This window comes from Accipiter gentilis, chromosome 7, assembly GCF_929443795.1.
Source record: "Accipiter gentilis chromosome 7, bAccGen1.1, whole genome shotgun sequence".
Taxonomy (NCBI): domain Eukaryota; kingdom Metazoa; phylum Chordata; class Aves; order Accipitriformes; family Accipitridae; genus Astur; species Astur gentilis.
This window is the reverse complement of record NC_064886.1, coordinates 12,369,003-12,387,139: the sequence shown is the minus strand read 5'-3', so window position 1 is coordinate 12,387,139 and position 18,137 is coordinate 12,369,003. Positions and strand designations below refer to the sequence as shown.

At 47.1% G+C, this 18,137-nt stretch overlaps 2 protein-coding genes across 6 annotated transcripts in view; one reads left to right on the top strand and one right to left on the bottom strand.

Annotated features, from left to right (window-relative positions):
- The window catches only part of LOC126041355 (keratin-associated protein 10-4-like), a 44,228-nt gene that overhangs the window by 22,589 nt on the left and 3,502 nt on the right, over positions 1-18,137 (top strand). For 4 of the 5 annotated variants that reach the window (XM_049806897.1, XM_049806899.1, XM_049806900.1 and 1 more), the window contains 2 exons: positions 112-185; positions 1,760-1,807. Coding sequence is in view for 1 of the 5 variants with exons in the window: in XM_049806896.1 (XP_049662853.1) it covers positions 17,918-18,005 (88 nt within the window). In the remaining 4 variants the exon portion in view is untranslated. Of the gene's footprint in view, positions 1-111; positions 186-1,759; positions 1,808-17,750; positions 18,006-18,137 lie in introns of those variants that run through there. The other variant, XM_049806896.1, reaches the window with a different exon arrangement.
- LOC126041358 (cornulin-like) lies at positions 1,764-9,107 on the bottom strand. Its single transcript, XM_049806903.1, is given in 3 exon segments — positions 1,764-3,040; positions 3,043-3,283; positions 3,634-9,107. Coding segments are annotated over 3 exon segments (1,116 nt in total). The 5' UTR covers positions 3,835-9,107; the 3' UTR covers positions 1,764-2,366.

The following is an 18,137-nucleotide window of genomic DNA, read 5'->3' as shown; positions in this document are numbered from 1 at the left end:
ATAATAACACCCTTGGGAAACTGTAATTTTATGGTAGATTGGAGTTGTTATTAGAATTAGAGTATTACAGTGTGGCTTGGTGTCCTGTAACAGTCTGTAATCCCCCCGCAGGGGCTGGGACAGTGCGGGATGGTCGAGTGCCACATGAGCCACCAGGCAGAGTTGGGATATCAATGCAGGAAAAGGTATGTCGCGTTTCGGCCACCCGCATGCTGGCATGCTCGCCTGCTTTCCTGTGCTTTGCTGCCATTCCCAGGTCAAAGCAATGAGTTGCATGCAATTTCTTGGCAGCACTGAAACCCCCTTTTCTCCAACAGCTTGGTTTTCCCCAAAGATGCTTTCATAAGACAGGACTTGGGTAGGTTTTTAAAAGCTATTACCAAAAAGGGTGGGCTCTGTCCTCCTGCTTCTTACCCAATTCTGTGCCCATCCATGTTCAGTTTATACAGGGTGACTGAACTTCTATTGCATTTAATCTTAGAGGAAGTGGGCTTCTTGTTTGATGTATAAAAGACCTTTTATCTTCCAACACCTCCCAGGTTTGCAGGTCTCTTAGACAGGTTTTTGTGTCAGTGGGATAATTTTCATGTTCTCCTTAAAATGAACCAACCCTCCCCTCTTAACTTCAAATATGATACCCCTGATGGCAAAGGTAGTGTTGTTTAGGATAGAGCATATAATTAACACAACCCTAACAGGGCTTGGTGCCTACCTGAACTGGGAGGTCAGTTTTTTACTGATGCTGCAAAAGGTGGCAGCTGATGGACAAACAGACTACAGGGGGATGGTTGGGTCTAGTGAATTTAGACCCTAAGCCAGAACTAATAAGAAGCAAAGAGCCATTGGACAAACCTCTAAGACCTATTTTACAAGAAAAATGGAGTTCTCTGTAAAATGAAATGTTTTGAGGAACGTCTTAGATGGAATGGGGTTTTGACAGATAGGTGGTGAAAGTCTTGACTCTCCCATTCCATGTCCACATTTTTGCTAATACGTTTTATCAGAAGTAGAGCATACTGGCATACTTTGTGTCTAATACATCAGCACTTTTAAACTAAATCATTTTTGCGATGTATGTTCTGGGGATAGTTTTGAAATGCTGTTTTTTCTGATTCAGCACTTAGCAAATTGTGAAATTCTGGGGTGTCCCAGAGGAATGACGTTTTATTTTCCAGTGAGGTCTCTGTGTGCTGCTTGTCACCAGCCACAGAGCAGGAGTTGCGGGTGCATTTATCATGTGCTGATTTTGCTGATAGGTCACAAGTGAAAGATAGCATGGTGAAAAACAGGCTGAGCATCACCCTCCCTGCGGGATGCTGAGTCCTGGGCCTGCCTGGTGGTCCAGCACGTCTGAACCCCCTAATAAACCCCACTGACTTCACCAGACTGCTCATGCCCTCAGCATTATCCACATTCCTATGTGCATGCTTGGACAAGTGCCCAAAGACCTGGTACCCCGAACTGCTTGAACTGAATCTGAATTTGAGATTGGCTCCGTTTGTGCATGAGTTGCATGTCAGCTTTTTATCTCTGGCCTCTCAGTTGTTGCTGGGACTGGATGTACCCGAACAATCATTTTTCCTGTGTTTAATATATCTCCACTCCTTCCTTTGGAGACTTCTATAGCTAATAGGGATTTTTGATCTTCATAGCATGCTCCACATTCCCCTTGCGTCTGAGATTATTAATAAAAATGAGGTTAAATAGGACAAATCCCTCCCATTCAGCGTTAAGCAGCTGTTTATTTTTTTCGTGACAGACATGAAGAACACCCGGAGCAGATAGATGCTGTGAAGGATCTGTTCAGGTTGGCCGTGCTGTTGTGTTAAGCCAGACTTCTACCCTCTCTGAAGAGATCTCTCGCAGGGATGTCACATCCCTGCCCGTAGGGAGCAATTGATTCACCTTGGCTAAATTGCAAAGGCAGCTGAGCAGCAGTTCCTTTAGGCTATCCACCCCCAAGACACACCTGCCTCTCTGCAGCCTTCCCTCCATCTGCACCCTGGAGCAGTCTGGCCATATGTCATGCAAGGGACGGACGCTCAGGTCCTCTGCACCTCATCATGTCAACCTGGCTGTTTGCTCAGGCTGAAGGCATGCTTGCAACACCACACTGGGACACTGTGCCCTTTTGCCTTCAGTTTTATTGCTTTGCTTACACAGGCAGAGGCAGCCTAACACAGAGTGAGAGAGAAGGGCTCTGGTCATGCATAGCTCAGTACAAACCAGGGGTGTGAAGCCCAGGTTTAACAAGGAATTGGACAAGACATGACAACTAGAAATACAAAAAACAGAGTGGGACTGGACAAAATGTACCTCCATGCAGGGGGCAACAGCCTCACTTAGATGGGGGCTTGTTTCAGCCTTTACTGCTGTGGTAGCCACTGATACAGAGACTGCAGGAGCTGTTACTCTGTAGTGGGTTGTCTTTGGTGAGGAGCATCTTGTTGCTGTTGTGCTGGACAAGATGGAGCGTCTGCCCTGCTGTGCTTCTGCTCCAGCAACTTGGATTCAGGGAGCTGATGGCAAATTGGGTTATGGCATGTTTCCTTGGGCTTGGGATCCCAATGGGGGCTTGCACCCCACTGTGGGAGCAGCAGCTTCTGGGTCTTGCTGGGACTGGGGTCCTGCCAAAGGGCCTTGCAGACCTGGGTCTTGTTTGGGTCTCTTCCTCATGTCTCTGAGGGACAATTCAGGTTCTGCTCTGCTGACTCTGTCTCTGGGCTCTGATGGTGGTTTGAACCCTGTCCTGGAGCCTCAGTTTCTTGGGCCTGGTGGGGTTTTGGGTCCTGTTTTGGTGCTTCAGTCTCTTCAGCCTTATGGGTATTCTTGTCCTGCTCTGGAGTTGCAGTGTCCAGGATCTCAGCTCTCTCTGGATCCCCTTCTGGTGCTTCAGTCCCATCATCTTGGTGGGTGTCCTGGTCCTGCTCTGCTGTCTCATGCTCCTGGGTTTGATCAGTGTTCTGGTCTTGCTCCTGTGTCTCACCCTCCTGGATTTGATGGTTGTCTGGGTGCTGTGTCTCAGTGTCCTGGACCTTGGTTGCTCAGGGACCTGCTGGTTGCAGGAGACCCTCCCCGCTGCATGCAGCCTTGGCCACTGCTCCCTACCTGCCTTCTCTTGCGCTGTCAGCTCTTGACTATCTTCTGGTGCCTAGTGCTGCTGGAGTGGCTTCCAACAAGCCTTGGTCACTTGGAACACCAGGCTGAGCAACTCACTGAAGTCAACCCTGCAGTTGCTGTTATCATCCAGGAAGCATAGTACCTTCTTGATGGTTTTGGGGTCCTGGAGGGTTCTGTAAAGAGACAAATGGTGTTGGCAAAGCCTGTGAACCATTTGTGCCATCTCTCTAGGAGCACTGGAGCAGTCTCAGGGCAGAAATCCACCCCTATGCCCCCGCTCCCCCATGCCTTGTCTTGCTCCCTGCACTGAGCTCCACAAGCTGCTGGCGCTGGGAGAATGGACAGCCTCTCCTCTTCCCTGCATATCCTGGGCTTTGAAGGCATCTGTGCCTTTCCCAGGGAGCCAGGTGTCCTGTACACCCGCATGGGAGTGCACAGCTTTACCCACCCTGCCAGCCCTGCAGCCAGAAGGCACACGCACAGCAGGCGCCAGCTGTGGGGCTGGATCCTCACCTCCATCACATCCGTGAACTGCTCAGTGAGCTGCTTCAGCTTCTCCCTGCTCAGAGGGCTGCAGTTGCCATCGCTTCTGGCACACGTGTAGAAAACAGCAGTGATGCCATTGATGTTTTCCTGGAGCTGGGCCATCTCCCTGCAAATTTGAGGCAGCCTGCGAGAAAAACCCAGACAAAAAGGAGCTTTTTTTTGGTTCATTTGTTTGGGTTTCAGATAAGTTACTCTTAAACAACACAGCTGGACAGAGAGGGAGAGAGAAAGAAGAGCCAGAGGAGGGCACAGATGAAATGAAATGGTATAAAGGAAGGGAAAGAGGGAGCAAGAAGGATGTCACAGGAAAACAAATCTGAAAAATGAAACTCAGCTGCAGAAGTGGCTAGATGTGAGGACCAGCAGGTGATGGCTGGAGAGGTGAGGGACAGTGAGAGCCAAAAGGCTGGGGATACACAGTAAGAGAAGAGAGAAAAAAATCCCATTTGGCTTCCTCTGGTGCAGAACAGAGCTGTGAATGGAGGCTGTCTCTAACAAACCATGGAATAGTTTAATTCTAGATCTCCTTTATTACTATTTTTTTCCTTCAGGAGAGCTCAGCAGTCGCAGCTCCAGGGACACCCTTATGGCCAGAGGCTCCTGCTTTCCTGCTGGTAGCAAAGTCAAACAACGTGAAAAGTATGTCTAGGCTTCTCTGGGCGAGGAGGAGGAACGCTGAGCTTCAGGAGCACAGTCTGGAGCAGATCAGCTCTTGGCCATCTTATATACAGCTCAGGATCACAGCTTGCATCTTCCAGAGGAGACACCCCTTCAGCAGGGTGACCTGAAACATCTCACACCCAATTACGGTGGCATGCCCCTGTCTTCAGTTGTCTTTTTCTCATTAACTTCTGCTCTGATGCTTTTCTGTGGAGTTAATGCATGATCCTTCCTTCCTAAGCTTGCCCTGCCTGCAGACACATTTCAGAGGAATTTAACAGAAAAGGCTATTTTTACCACTGGAGAATTTAGTTTGAGGTGATGTCTGAGCAATGCCTGGGACTCTTGTGGTTGGCAAACGTGTTTTGTGAGAAGGAGGTACCCAGTGACTGACACACAGGGGAGGAGACCAGCCAGGAGTGCTTGCATGGTAAATAAAGAGAAAAGAAAACAAAGGAAGAAAAATTATATTGTGATGCTAAGATTAATGTGATTCCTTCCAGATACTCCCTCTTCTGGATCCCAATCAAGCAAAGAAATCTTTTCAAACAGTGCCACCAAGTGGCACTTGGAGTAGGACAGAGGTGTGACATGGTGTGTCCCAGAGCCAGCGAGCAGCTGGGGACTATGGGCATGGTGGACTGCAATCACCTATTTACCAGAAGGGCAAACTGAGGCACATGGCAAGGAAGGGACTTACACTCCTCGTGCTGTCCAGCACCAGTCCCTGCTGCAACCCTGTGTCCTGTGGGTGACAGGACACCATACTGAGGTCCAGTGGGTGAACTGGGAGCCTCGCAGACCTAAATGCAGTTATTGCTGTTTGCTCAGGAAAGTAAATTTTCTATCTCTCTATGCTGTCTTATTGCTCCCCCGGCTGCTCCAAATGCAGTCTGACATGACAGTTGTCTCCTAGGCACTTTGAGTAAGACTTTTAGGTATCCTTTAGCTTTCTCTTTTTTAGAGTCCTTTTCTTGGCCAATATGTGGTTAGTAAGAAAGACTGGGAAAAAATGGTATCAGAAATCCATGTGGCTTTTAAAGTGCAAGGTGTTTTAGGCACAGAAAATAATATACATCCAGTTTTGTACTAAAAAAAGCACTTTCAGGAAAATGCTCTGGCTTGCTCCGTGCCTGGCAAGGGGAAAGGTTAATGGGTCCTATTTTGTTTATGTGAAATCCTTGCAGGTGTGCATGGAAGGGCTTGGAGAGGGTAACTATGGGAGGCTGGAGGGTCAGGACAGCTTTGCAGGCTGTCCTGTCCTGTCCTTTGGTTATGTGCCGAGTCCTCTTGAGCTCAGGGTTCCTTTTTCTCTGGCTGGTTCTGTCTGAACCCATGTCCTTTCTTTAAGCTAATATATCACAGTTTTAATCCCAGGTGCCATCAAGCAGCTCTTCTGTCAGCCTGAGTAGGCAGTGCCCAGGGAGGAGCTGCAATCTCCTAAACAGTACCCTTTTATTTCTATTTATCAACCTTTCTATCATACCTGCATGGAAATGCACCACTTTAACATGTGGCATGTTCACTGCTAATCTTCTCATTAAGCTGCAGTGAGGGTGGGGGGCAATTACTGGGGCACCTTGGAGAGGCAGAAGTGTTTAGTGTGTTCTTGCTGAAGTTATTTCTAGTCGAACCACCCAGACCTTGAGCAGGGCGGTTTCTCCTCTTGTAGACAACTGTAGACAATAACAGGTTTATGTTGTATGGGATTTCATACATGCTTTATGAAGCAGAAAAGGTTAGAAGATCAAATTATATCTGAAGAAGTTAAAAGTGCTGCAACAGAAAAGAGAAAAACATCACATTTAGCAGAGCTTGCACTAAATTATGTTGAATCCAGGGAGTGGAGGGCAGGTGCTTCTGAGACTTGTGCTAACCTAATCACATGAAACTTCAGTGGTGCTGCCTTGAGAGCTGTGAAATAGGAGGGGAGGCTTTGCACAAGCTCACACCTGGTTTGCAATGATGCTGGGGGGTTTTGAGGAGGATTGGGATGGGGCTGGGAGGGCTTACTCTCTGAAAAGGTCTGGAAAGAAGCTGATCTTCCTAGGAACACCTCTACAACAGAAGAGCAGCATTTGTGCTGCTCTTTACTGTGAAAACTGCTCTTGCAGCAGAGCCAAATTGCTTAGTACAATTAGCTGGTAATGCCTTTGGCTGAAATAAAGCTTAGGTTCCAATTTCTCTGTTTTCACCCAATATCAAAAGGATCCAGCAGCTTCCAAGGCGGTGTCCTGTGTGGTTAGAGATTCCTGGGCACCCCAAGACCTTTAAGCCATGCTGGTGCTAGAAAAACATCATTAGCCTAAATTTTGGGGCAGGAGGGGTAGCTCTTTCCTCTGTGATGCCACCTGCACTTCAGAGAAGAATAAATAGTTTGGGAGTTTGCATTCAAAGCAGCCAAAATGGACATTAATTAGGGATGGCTTTCCAAGGTGGATTTCCTGTAGATGCATGGTGTGGCAGAGGAGGGAACAAGTCTGCAGCATATTGTTTACTTGGCAAACTCACTCCACTAAAATTAGCAAATCTTTCAGGTGTATTTGCTGAAGGAGCTCCATTTTCTAAGCTCACCAGCAGAAAATGTGTTGGGGCACTGGGTAAACCAGCTTCTCTGGATAGGCAGAGTGTGTATTCAAGCTTATGCTGCTGGTAAAATGCTCTGGTTGCTTCCTTTAAGCAGTTTGATTACCTAATTTTATGCACATCTGTCCAGTTCATCTTTCTTTCTGTTTCTTGGGCAAAAAGATATTCTAAGCATGCTGGTTCTGTGTGTTCACACGAGGGGCAGTTGTGGTTCCCTGGGCTCTGGACTGCACCACTGGCATGGGTTTGGAGCAGTGATGCACACTGGGGCTGGGTGAAGCTGGAGGTGACACTTGGCTCACAGCAGCACTGGGACTCTAGTGTGATCATTTGGAGTAAGATTTGTGTCAGAAGTGCAGAAAAAAAAAAAGAAAGGTATGGAAAATCTAAGTGTTCATGGTTACACAAGAGCTTTAAAATAATATAGTAACTGTTACTACCACTGTGGTGATTGCTGAAGATCTACAACTTAGGTCATGCTTAAATTTCTCCTGCTGTATTTTAATGTGTGAAACTTCAGCCATCTCACTTAAAACTCTTCTCTTTGAAAAAAGAACTTGAAAACCGGTGCCTCCTCAGACAGCCCAGGGTTATTTTCCTCTCTTCTGCCCTAAGACCTTGTGGATCTGGGAAATTGCTCAGCTCCTTGGTTAATGGGGAGGAAAGGAAGAAGCAGATGAAGGAGGCATCGGGAGGGAAGGGGGCACAGAAAAAGCATTGCCAGCAATTGGGGCTGTGTCATGAGCGCATGTCAGGCAGTAATGGCAGGGACTGGTGTTGAGCTGGTGTTGGGTGTTAGGCTTTGGGTGTGTTTAAGGTCTGGGGCTCAAGGGGGTGGGAGTTAGGTCAGAGCGGTCAGGTTCCTCAACAAAAACTAAAGCAGGAAATTACTGTTTATTCCTTCATGACTCTGATTATTCCTGCTCAGCAGGGAAGAGCAGAAGTGTAGGTTAGTGCTGATGAAGGAGGGAAAGTGCTGCACTGAAGGTTTAATGTGAGAAAGCATTTAAATATGGGTTTTAGAGAGCTGGAAGTCTTTGGGGCTTGAATGGATGGGGCTTGCTTTAGGGGGGAGGTTAGAAGAAAAAGCAAATGACTGGTTAGTGCCTGCACTCTGTGCAGCCATGGGACCCAGAGGTTTTATCTGGGGTTATTGCCTTCCTCACATGCCTCCTTTGCCTTTTCCTCCTGTTGTTACCTTCTTTCTTTTGCCTGCTGAGAGCTGAGGGCAGTTTAAACTGAGGTTCAGGCTTACCTCGTTCCACACATGAAGCACATTTCCTAAACTTTCCTGGGGCTGGAGCCCATTATACAGAGAGTTTTATCGCTACATCTATGTCATTATCAGGAATTAAGCTAATTGGAATAAAATGCTGTGTTTTCCTGTGCTGCCTAGGCATTTCAGCAAGTTATTTCTGTTGCAACCTTCTTTATTGCTAATTCATTGTGACATTAAGAAGTGTAATACACCAGCTTTTCTCTAATAGATGTTTCCACTTTTTTACATGTTAATGAGCATATTTAACATATTTCTTCAGAGATAATTGGATTCTAAGTCTCCCTGTGGTAATGCACTGAAAGCCAGCTAGCAATGCCTTTAATATCTAAAAGACTCTTTCTGCATTTGAATAATCCCACAATTAAAATTAGGAATTAATCTCTTGGCTGAAACAAGGCTTTTGAGGATACTTTTCTTGTTTTGAGACAGTTTTAATACATATGTTAATTACACTTATGGAGAAGTTAATTAAGCCCTTCCTTTGCATTTGTACCCTAGAACTCATAAAGGGGCATGGGCATCTCAGATTATCTTGTTCCTCTCACCCATTGATCCTCCTTGTGAAGGCAGGATTTTTCTGTGCTTTGTTTGCTCATAACTTATCCAGCTGTCTCTTTTAACTCAAAACATAGAAGCTGTCATGGAGTAAATTATGTTTTCTGAAGGTGCAAAGGAACTCACAAGTTTACTTAAAGAGCTCTAGGTCTGGAAAAGGAAAAGAAATGATGATATGTAGCTAGCCAGCACATAGAGAGCACGGATGAAATTCTGTGTCTCATTTTAAACAAATATGTAGCAATTAGAGACTAAGAATAAATCTAACAAGGAAAAAGGGTAGGGAGGAATGTGAGATGAGATTATCCCACATTTACTGCTATGAGGAATTATTTCATCTCCCTCTGAAGGCACCTGTTTTTCACTGTAGGGAGGCGGACTGCTGGTAATGCAGCATGCTGTATGGCAGTCCTTCACCCCAGATGTTTGGGAATGCTGTTAACTGGCAGACGATCAAGACAAAATTAATCATGCTGCCACTACTCTTTACCTCCAGCCCAGAAGACTCCAAATCCTACTTTTTATCTGTCATCAGAAAACGAGCTTTGACACTGCCTGTATGTTCCTCGCCTTTCAACTTCTCCAAGCTCCAGCAGGACACGTCTTCCTGCCTTCCCATGCTGGACATCACTAGAGGACGCTCTGTGTGTGCATGCATGGTCACACGTGTGCATGTTTGCTGTGGGCGCCCAGGCCAAGTGTGTGCATGCACAGACACACCTCTGCGCATTTGGTGTGAGCAGCTGGGATGCTGTCCTTCCCATCAGGTCTGCTGCCTGCACACAGACCTCGCTCAGACGCACTCCCTGAGCTGGCCACAGGGTTTAGCTTTGGAAAATCAGCTTCTGGGCAGAGCTCTTACCATGAACCAGCTTTTTGTGCTAGTGCTCAGAGGCTGGGCAGGTATAGCAGCTGGGCTGTGAGCACTCCTCTTCAATTTTCTTCCCGTACTGTATCATCCTGAGCCCAGAGCCATCGCTCCTGCTGTGTGCGGGGACCCTGGCTGGGGATGGAGGCAGCAGTGGTTTGCTCCTGCCACCTATGCACCCATGGAGCTCGCTGCCTTCTCCCAGGGCTGTCCGCAGAGGAGATGGGCTGGGACAGGACGGGGCACTTGCCTTGGCTGTGGTCTCTGCTAGCTTGTTCCACTTGAAAGCTGAGGGTTTGGTGGATACCTGAGTCACCTCTTGTGGCCATGGTGGAAGTGAGTCATGGGCTGCACTCATTTCAGCTGCTCCCCTTGGTGGTGAGGACAATTTTGGTGTCTTTGCCCGTTAGCTTCCTCACTGTCCAGCACATCAGCGGGAGAATTTCAGTTCCTTTTGCTAGCTCATTTTTGGAGGAAGCTGCAATTTTGGGCAATGGCTTAAAGTCTCAGGTTTAGTGTCTTCTCTGGTTGGGGTGGAAAGCTGCTTTCTGCTGTCCTGAAAAGCAGCTTTGGTCACCAGGGAGTGACTGCAGGGGCATTGAGGGCAGGTGGAGAGGAAGCAGCTAAGAATTGCTCAGGGGTGGCTGTGCTGTAACAACAGGAGTGTCATCTAGAGCAGAGGGTGGAAGGGGGCAGAGAGGATGTGTTGGGAAACACAACCTGATAGAAACCCCACCAAAGCCTGGCTGGCAGTGTGGTGGATCTGGCTGGGCAAGGTGCCGCTGGGGAGGAGCAAGGCGTTGTGTTGGGCCGGCAGCTGAGAACCAGAGAGGGTGCTCTGGGGTGAGATGGAGCTTCCCTGGCAGGGACGCGTATCTGGCAGTGGGGTGGCAGCACTCAATGAGATGAACAGTGCAGGTCTGGAAGCTGCTTGCAAAAGGCTTGTGGGCTGGCAGCAGGGGGGAAAGCCAGGCAGTAAGCCGGCTGATGCACCTTGTCCTGCACTGTGCTACCCGTGCTGCTTGCAGGAATGCAACTTCTGCTTGCCCTGCCCACTCCTTTCCTTTTTTTCCAGAGATACAGACAGGGAAATCACCTGCTTTCTTTTTTTCATGGGGGTTCATCTTTCTTTCGCCTGGCTTTCCCAAGAAGTAAAGCTTCTACGCTCCTGTGTTCAATATCCTAACCTATTATTTGCAAGCAAGTTTTATGCAGTGGCATGGTTCAAACAAATGTTAAATCTTTACTAGTTTCATGAAAATTGGTAGAGGCTTGGTTCATGCTGCTGTAGTAGAAAGGACTAATCAGTTCTCCCTTCATCAGGCTGTTGGACACAGGACAGATGGTGGAAACCAGGCGCTACCAGTTCTGCCTGTGGCCTGCCTTGTTTAAGAGCAACATTTCTGTTTGTTTACACTGGAAAGGCGAGCACAGAGGAAGGTGTGCTGGGCTCTGGCAGGCTCCCAGCTATTCTCAGAAACTTCTTGCCCAGGTGTACATTTGTGCTGAAGTTTAGAACTGTGCCCTGCTTGAAACGGAGCCAGTTGCAGCCCACGGGCAAAAGTCACCTGGTCCTGAACCCAGCAAGGTTCTGGATGGGAACCTGAACACCAGAGGGGAGAAAACAGGGTGAAAAAATAGGGAATTTGGAGCTGATGTGGCAATGGCTGAACTTGTTATTTTTGTTAAATGCTTCACTTAGTGCAGCTTGTGTGTTTTGAAGAGTTACTTGGATGTGCTAAGGGGTGCTGACCTCTCTGGCTTTAGTAAAGAGCGGGAGATGCCTGTTTTAACTGGACTTGTCAGTCTCCTCCCTATGCCTGGAAGACCCTCTGGAGCTGGTGACTCAGGCTAGGAGAATGTGGACTCCAGACTGGCAGGGCTCACAAGTGCAGACGTGTAGCAGTTGACCTGCTTGGAAGGATCAGCTTCCTAAAATGACTCACCAGGCACCATGAAATAAGCAGTACCAGCCCTGAGGTACTGCTTACAGTCCTTCATCTCAGTACCAGCTGAGATGTCCGTAAGCAAGCTCTCAGCCTTGTCGGCCATGTCTGAGAAATGAGGTCCTCGACTTTTGTTTGCAAACAAAGTTTGGCCAAACCCAGGTTGGATGGCACTTTGTCCTTTCCTTCCTCTCTGTAGGAAAGGTATAAATTACTAGCTGATATGTTAGGAATGCCACAATCACACCTGATGCCTTTTTTCCAGCTGTACCAATTACACTCCACCCTGATGATGACGAGGTGTCACAAGGCAGGAGTAATGACAGATGAGTGAGGGGAGGAGATCATGGTGAGGGGAACATGAGAACCATCAAAGGAATGAAGAGCTGGGAGAAGGCAATGAACAGGCTGCTCTTGAGTTTAGAGATGCAAACACAGTACATCCTCAGATAACATGGACCAGTGAAAGGATCTAGCTGGATCTAGTCCTTCCTTCCTGCTTTGCTGCTTTACCACCAGCACTGCAGGCCTGGGACTAGGATCAGGGCACTGCAGTCCAGCCACAAAGACCATCCCTGCCCCACATTGCTCAAATGAAGAAACGCTTGCTGAAGTTATAGTCAATGCACCCAACAGAAAGGACAAGTTTTTTCTAGGTTTAGTTTTCATATAAAACATGACATACTTATGGCCCTGGGTGGACTGTGGAGTCCTTTAAAGAGCTAAAGAAACCTTCACCTTGGTCTTGATGAACACTTAGTGACACTTGAGGAAAGGAAACCTACTTCCTTGCCTGCTGAGCAGCTGCTGTGCTGGAGGAAATGGCTCAGCCTCCAGGTTGTTGGTAAGCACTTAGAAGCACCCAGGATGATGCCAACAAACTCTTGAGTATCAGTAAATGGGTGTGTGAATGTCGAATGTGCTGGGATGGATGGAGCGTGCTGTGTTGGCATAACCATAAATGTTGGGGTTGTGAGGGGAAGTGCCAGCCAGGGCAATGCAAATGTGTAATAAGTTATTTTTGTAACTAACTGAGATGATGTGGGACAGCACGACAATTTGTAAAGGACAGCCAGTAATAGGATGTCAAAAGAGCGTCTTGTAACAATGAGCTGAGTTGATTTAACTTGCAAGGGCATATTTGGTACTACAGTAAACAGTATTCCTCTGCTTATCATCTTTGTTTGTTCATATTTAGTTGTCATTTTTACATTACTATAGGCTAACTTCACTAATGTTTGATTTATAGGTGTTTCCAAAGTCTAATACTGCAGATGTAATCTAACTCACTGAAGAGTCTTATTACATAATGGGTGATATATGTAGTTTCAGGCATGATAATTTGACATAGTGTCTTGAGAATGACATCTGTTGATTTATTTACTGGGGAAAAAAATGGAAACAGCTGTTGAACTTTTCAGATTCATCAAGATTTATTGCCTCAATCCAATAAACTGCAATTATTGCTACACTATAAGGACTTGTTTCATCTCTTTGCAAATACACAGAGAGCACTAATACATAGAGTTATTTTATATGATGTGCGTATGGAGACAGAAAAAATCCTTTCTAACAGAGAATGTTAAAGACCCAGCAAGCAAAGTGTCATAATGCAATAAAAATGGCTTTCATTGAGCAGCTGTTTACAGATGCCTAGGCTGGTTCTCATCAGTTTTCCAGGCTACCCTGAGCTGCATTGGGGTCTTCTTGCAGCAGCAGCAAACTGCCATATCAGCAAACAGCAGCTCATGACCAAGTGCCACTGGGAGTATGGAGAGCCTTGGATGCTAGCCCTGAGTCTGGTAGGGCTGCTGGGCAAGAAATATCAGGTGATACATCAATTACACAGCAGGCAGCTGCAGGAATAATTGGCATCTCCTTCTCCCCCTGGTCTTTCTATAACTTTTCAAAAGCTTTATCCATCTACTGCATCAGGTTGCTGCTAATAGAGATCTAACTCCAGATCTGGGGAAAGCTGTTACATGACAAAAACTTTTAATTATACAGAGTTTTACCCAGTCTTCAACTGAACATTGTGCAACAAAACACATTTCTCAGCATTGCTCTTCTCCTGGTGTTTTCTGCAACTTCTTTCTGTTCAGTGTTTGCTCTTACTTCACCCTAAATGCTGTCTGTCATTTTATATCTCCTTAAAAGACCTTTCTCAGGCTATGTTAAAATGATGCCTTTGAGCTACTTTTCTCAATATTCTCATAATAATTGCAATCTAAAAGACTATTAAAAAAGAGGATAGAAAACCCAAAGGCAAAATCATAACAATTTAAGACAGACTATGAAAGTAGTTATTTGTACGTGGGAAGTAAAAAGGTTGAAGATGATGAAACAGGTCTCTCTGAATGCAATTAATACTTGCATTGCACTTTTGCCATTACTATTGCAGTTAACATTAGGCAATAAAAATAAGAACCATAATTAACAGATGATTGAAAAGTAGTTTTTATTTAACATGAAGCAATTTTCTCGCTTGTTGTTACACATGAGAAACCAAGAGACTCACCAGAGGAAGTCTCATTTATGCAGGGAAACTTCTTACTGTGTGCCCACTGATGCCACTCTTAGTTCTTGCCTCGCAGCCAGTTTTGACACCTGGAAAGGCACCGCTCCACGATGGTGGCAGTGCGGGTGTTCAGGTGGAAAGGTGCTCGTGAGGATGGGTGGGCACCGGCACCCTTGGTTGTGCCCTTGGTAGAACTGGTGTCTGTGGGTCCTGCAGTGCCCTGGGGTGTGCCCAGCACCACAGTGCTCTGGGGTGTGCATGTCCCCATGGGTTCTGTGGTGCTCTGGGACACGCATGGCTCCGTAAAAATCACACTTTGGGATGTGGAGGGATCCATGCATGCAACCAAGCTCTGATTGAGGCAGGGATCACCAATGATCGCACCCTGAGCACAGCAGGGCTCTTCTGTGCAGGTCTTGAGCACCTCGAGGGTGCAGGGCTCCACAGCTGAGACTGGGTGCTGCAAGGGGTTGTTTCCCATGCAGGTCCCAACTGTCTCAGTGATGCAAGGCTCCACTGATGAGGTTCCTTGCTGGAGGAGGAGGGTCTCCATGCACGTCCCAGCTGTGTCAGGAAGGCAGAGCTCCACCGTTGGGATTGCATGCTGGAGGGGGAAGGTCTTCGCACAGGTCCCAACTGTCTTGATGGTGCAGGGATCCATTTCTGAAGTTGGGTGCTGCATGGAGAAGGTTTCTACGCAGCTCCCAGCTGTCTCAGGGATGCAGGGATCCACTAGCGAGATTGCATGCTGGAGGGGGAAGGTTTCCATGCACATCCCAACTGTCTCAGGTGTGCAGGGCACCATTGGTGAGACTGTGAGCTGGAATGGGAAGCTGGTCCCTCCCTTGCTTTGAGGGGCGTCACAGGGGATCGCTGCTGGGCACGCACAGGCACCTACACATGGAGGTGTGCAGGAGTCCCAGGCAGATGTGTGGCCAGGGCAGCAGCTGTCCCTGGGCATGGGGACAGCAGGAGGTGGGCAGGGGGACCCAACCTGAGGGCAAGCATCCAGGCAGGTGGCTGCACCCTGACATGGGCAGGGGTCCACCTGGAAAGTCTGCTCAGGACAGGGTTGCATGTCCTGCACAGGGCACAGAGCATTCAGGTCCACCATGGCACAATGTGATGGGCAAGTGTCAGTGTGTGCAGCCTCCCCCGTGCAGGCAGAAGGGGGCAGGCAGGGCAGCTTGCACTGGGAAGACATCTTGCTGCACTGCAGGCAAGCCTGAAAGAAAAAGAGCAATTTGGTGCCTACTAACCCAAAGCATCAGACATTTAATTTTCTTGGCTGGTGAATTCTTCAGCAAGATGGTTGCTGTATGTGCCACAATTTGTTTGTGAAATAAGGAATAGAGAGAAAATTTGCTGTGGTTTTTTTTTTTTTTCTTCCCAAAATTTTGCAAGCATTCCTTATGAAAAGAAGTTTGGTCATTCTGTTTTTCTGTATAAACTTCCAAACTCAGCTTTTCTTATTAAAATCTCTTTTCAGCCAAACAATTTCACCCTAGCACCATTTTCTTGCACAGATAGCAGTGGACTTAGTAACAATTTCAGCAGGTTTATAAACTTCAAGTTAATCCCCTCTCTTTTCCAGATGTTTTCTCCTTGTCCTGAAACTCCCTTGCAGGCAAATACCCATCTCGCAGCAGCTGCAAGAGATGCAGCTATCACTGTCCTACTTTTACCATGGCTAAAAGCAGCAATAGGCTAGACAGGTAAAAGAAAGAGGTAGTTCAGTTTTACCGTGCGGCTAGGAACTCTTACCTGGGACTTTGGCCGCTGCCTTACGTGATGCTGCAGTGACTTCACTGCTTAGATGATAACTACATGCACAGCATTTTCAGCTCCTGCCTGCCATGTAGGTGTTCAGCGAGCAAGATGATGTTTTATCCCTCCAAATCCAGTGCTGAGACAACAGGAAGCATTTTGCAGAACATCCATGGGAATTACAGCACAGTAAGCGTGAAGGAAGAAGATTATTACTGTTTCAAACCCTTATCACCAAGGAGGTGTGAGAGCCAATAAACAATTTCCCATACACAGCTGGTAGCAGTAATCTATTTCAGCACATAGTACAAAATTAACACCAGCAATAGGCTTAGATCTGTACAATCCCAAAGATACTTACCTGGCTGAGTACCAGCAAATAAAGACGGCGAGCAGACACGGCAACTTTAACCTAGGATCTGCCTTGTATATTCAAGAGCCTGTCCTCCAGAGATGAGGTGCCCCAGGCACACAGACAAGCTACCCTTTGCTAACCTGGACCTGCTCCGCCTCTGTGCTGTGATGGGTTATTTGACTAATTATTTTTAATGGAAACCAGCTATTTCCGTGGCTGTAGCATAACCTTGAGTGAGCAAAGATGGCTTGCAAATTCATGTGGCCTTTCAGCGGGGCTGACGCCAGAGAAGAATTTGGGAAATGAATGGACTCTTGGCTTGCTCTCAAATAGTCGTCCAGTCATGGGTCAGTTTTTCTGTGACAGTAAAACATCCTCCAGCCTAACACATCATTTGGCCCATTAGAGACAGGATGGGATGTGGGATCTGGGGGATTCTTTTATTTTTAGCCACATCTGACCTCTTTCTGTCACTGCTACTGTCCTGTTCAGATGTGGTGCTGCTGGTGGCAGTGTCCTGACGTGCTTCTGGAAACTCTTATATCGTCACTAGTTGTGTGATGTTTTGCATTTTCTTCTAAAGCTCTGACTCAAATAACATAGCACTACTCCATCGCCATGATGTTGCCTTTATCCTCATGCAGGTACACCCTTGAAGAGCAGATGGGTGATAGGAGGAGTGACCACCACCCTTTTCCCTTCAGTCCACTGGTTTGCCAAAGTGCCGTGAATTATACTCAGGGTTAATTCAAGTCACTGTGGTCAGCAGTGGACTGGCAACCCAAGTGGTCATGCATCCCAGATTTATTTACTTCAACTTAAATAACCAAAAGCCACTAACTTGGACACTACCGTGCTCAGCAGTATGGACATGCACATTTAAAGGGAGAACAGCATGCAGACACAAGAACTCACCTTTGTCTCCAGATGATATATGCCCTTGTCTCTATGTGCAAGTAATACTGGTTCGATGCTTGTGTCACCAAGTGACTTAAGGCTAGTTTGGAGTGAGCAGAGAAGGAAGTCTCAGAGTCTTTGATCTTTCACAGGCAATGCACTTGTTGGCTCTCCCTTTTCTCTTTTAACGAGGGATCTTCAGACAAGAACATCTTTACTTGACCACAGTTGTGGCAGGCAGAAAGCGGTGACTCTGTGCTGTGGCAGTCATGCACAGTTAGCTGTCTTTTGTGAATGGTGTATCTCAGTCTTGGTTTAGCCTGCTATATGAAGAAAATGTGCACAGCAAACTGAAAAGGGCCACTACCATGGACACTGTGGTCAGAGCACCAAATACAGATCGTTCATCACTCTGGAGTGTCACTGCATAGAGATGGGCAGCTGCAGGAGAAGTCCTAGAAGGAGCCTAAGTGACATTGAAGATCTTAACATAGTGTGAAGCCTTCCCTGGCTGCCTAACTGTGAAAAACATAACAATTTTTGGTTATGCTGCCTTACTGCACCTGATTGAGGAGCAGAGATGTCATGAAGCTGCTTGGAAAACTTGGGTGCTCCCATGTACTGTGCTACACTCTCCAGCATAAACTAGCAGTTATGGGGTGGGGGGTGGAGGGGGTGAGTGGTCCCCTCCATCTGACACATGTGAGACCACATCTGGATGCTGTGTTCTATTTGGGGCCCACAGTGCAAGACAGTCTCCAACAAACTGGAGTGAGTCCAGTGGAAACCACCAAGATGGTCCAGGGGCCTTGAGGAGATCATGGTTGGGAAGAGGCTGAAGGACCTGCTCACCCTGGAAAGGAAAAGACTTAGGAGACATCCTGGGGCCCCTTTCAGCTATCTAAAAGGTATTAATAGAGAGGCTCTTTTCAGAGGTGCCCAGAGAGAGGGTGAGAGCCAATGACTGCAAGTTGCAACAAGGGAAATTCTGACCAGATTATTGAGAATAAAATTCTCAGTAGGAGGGATATTGTACACTA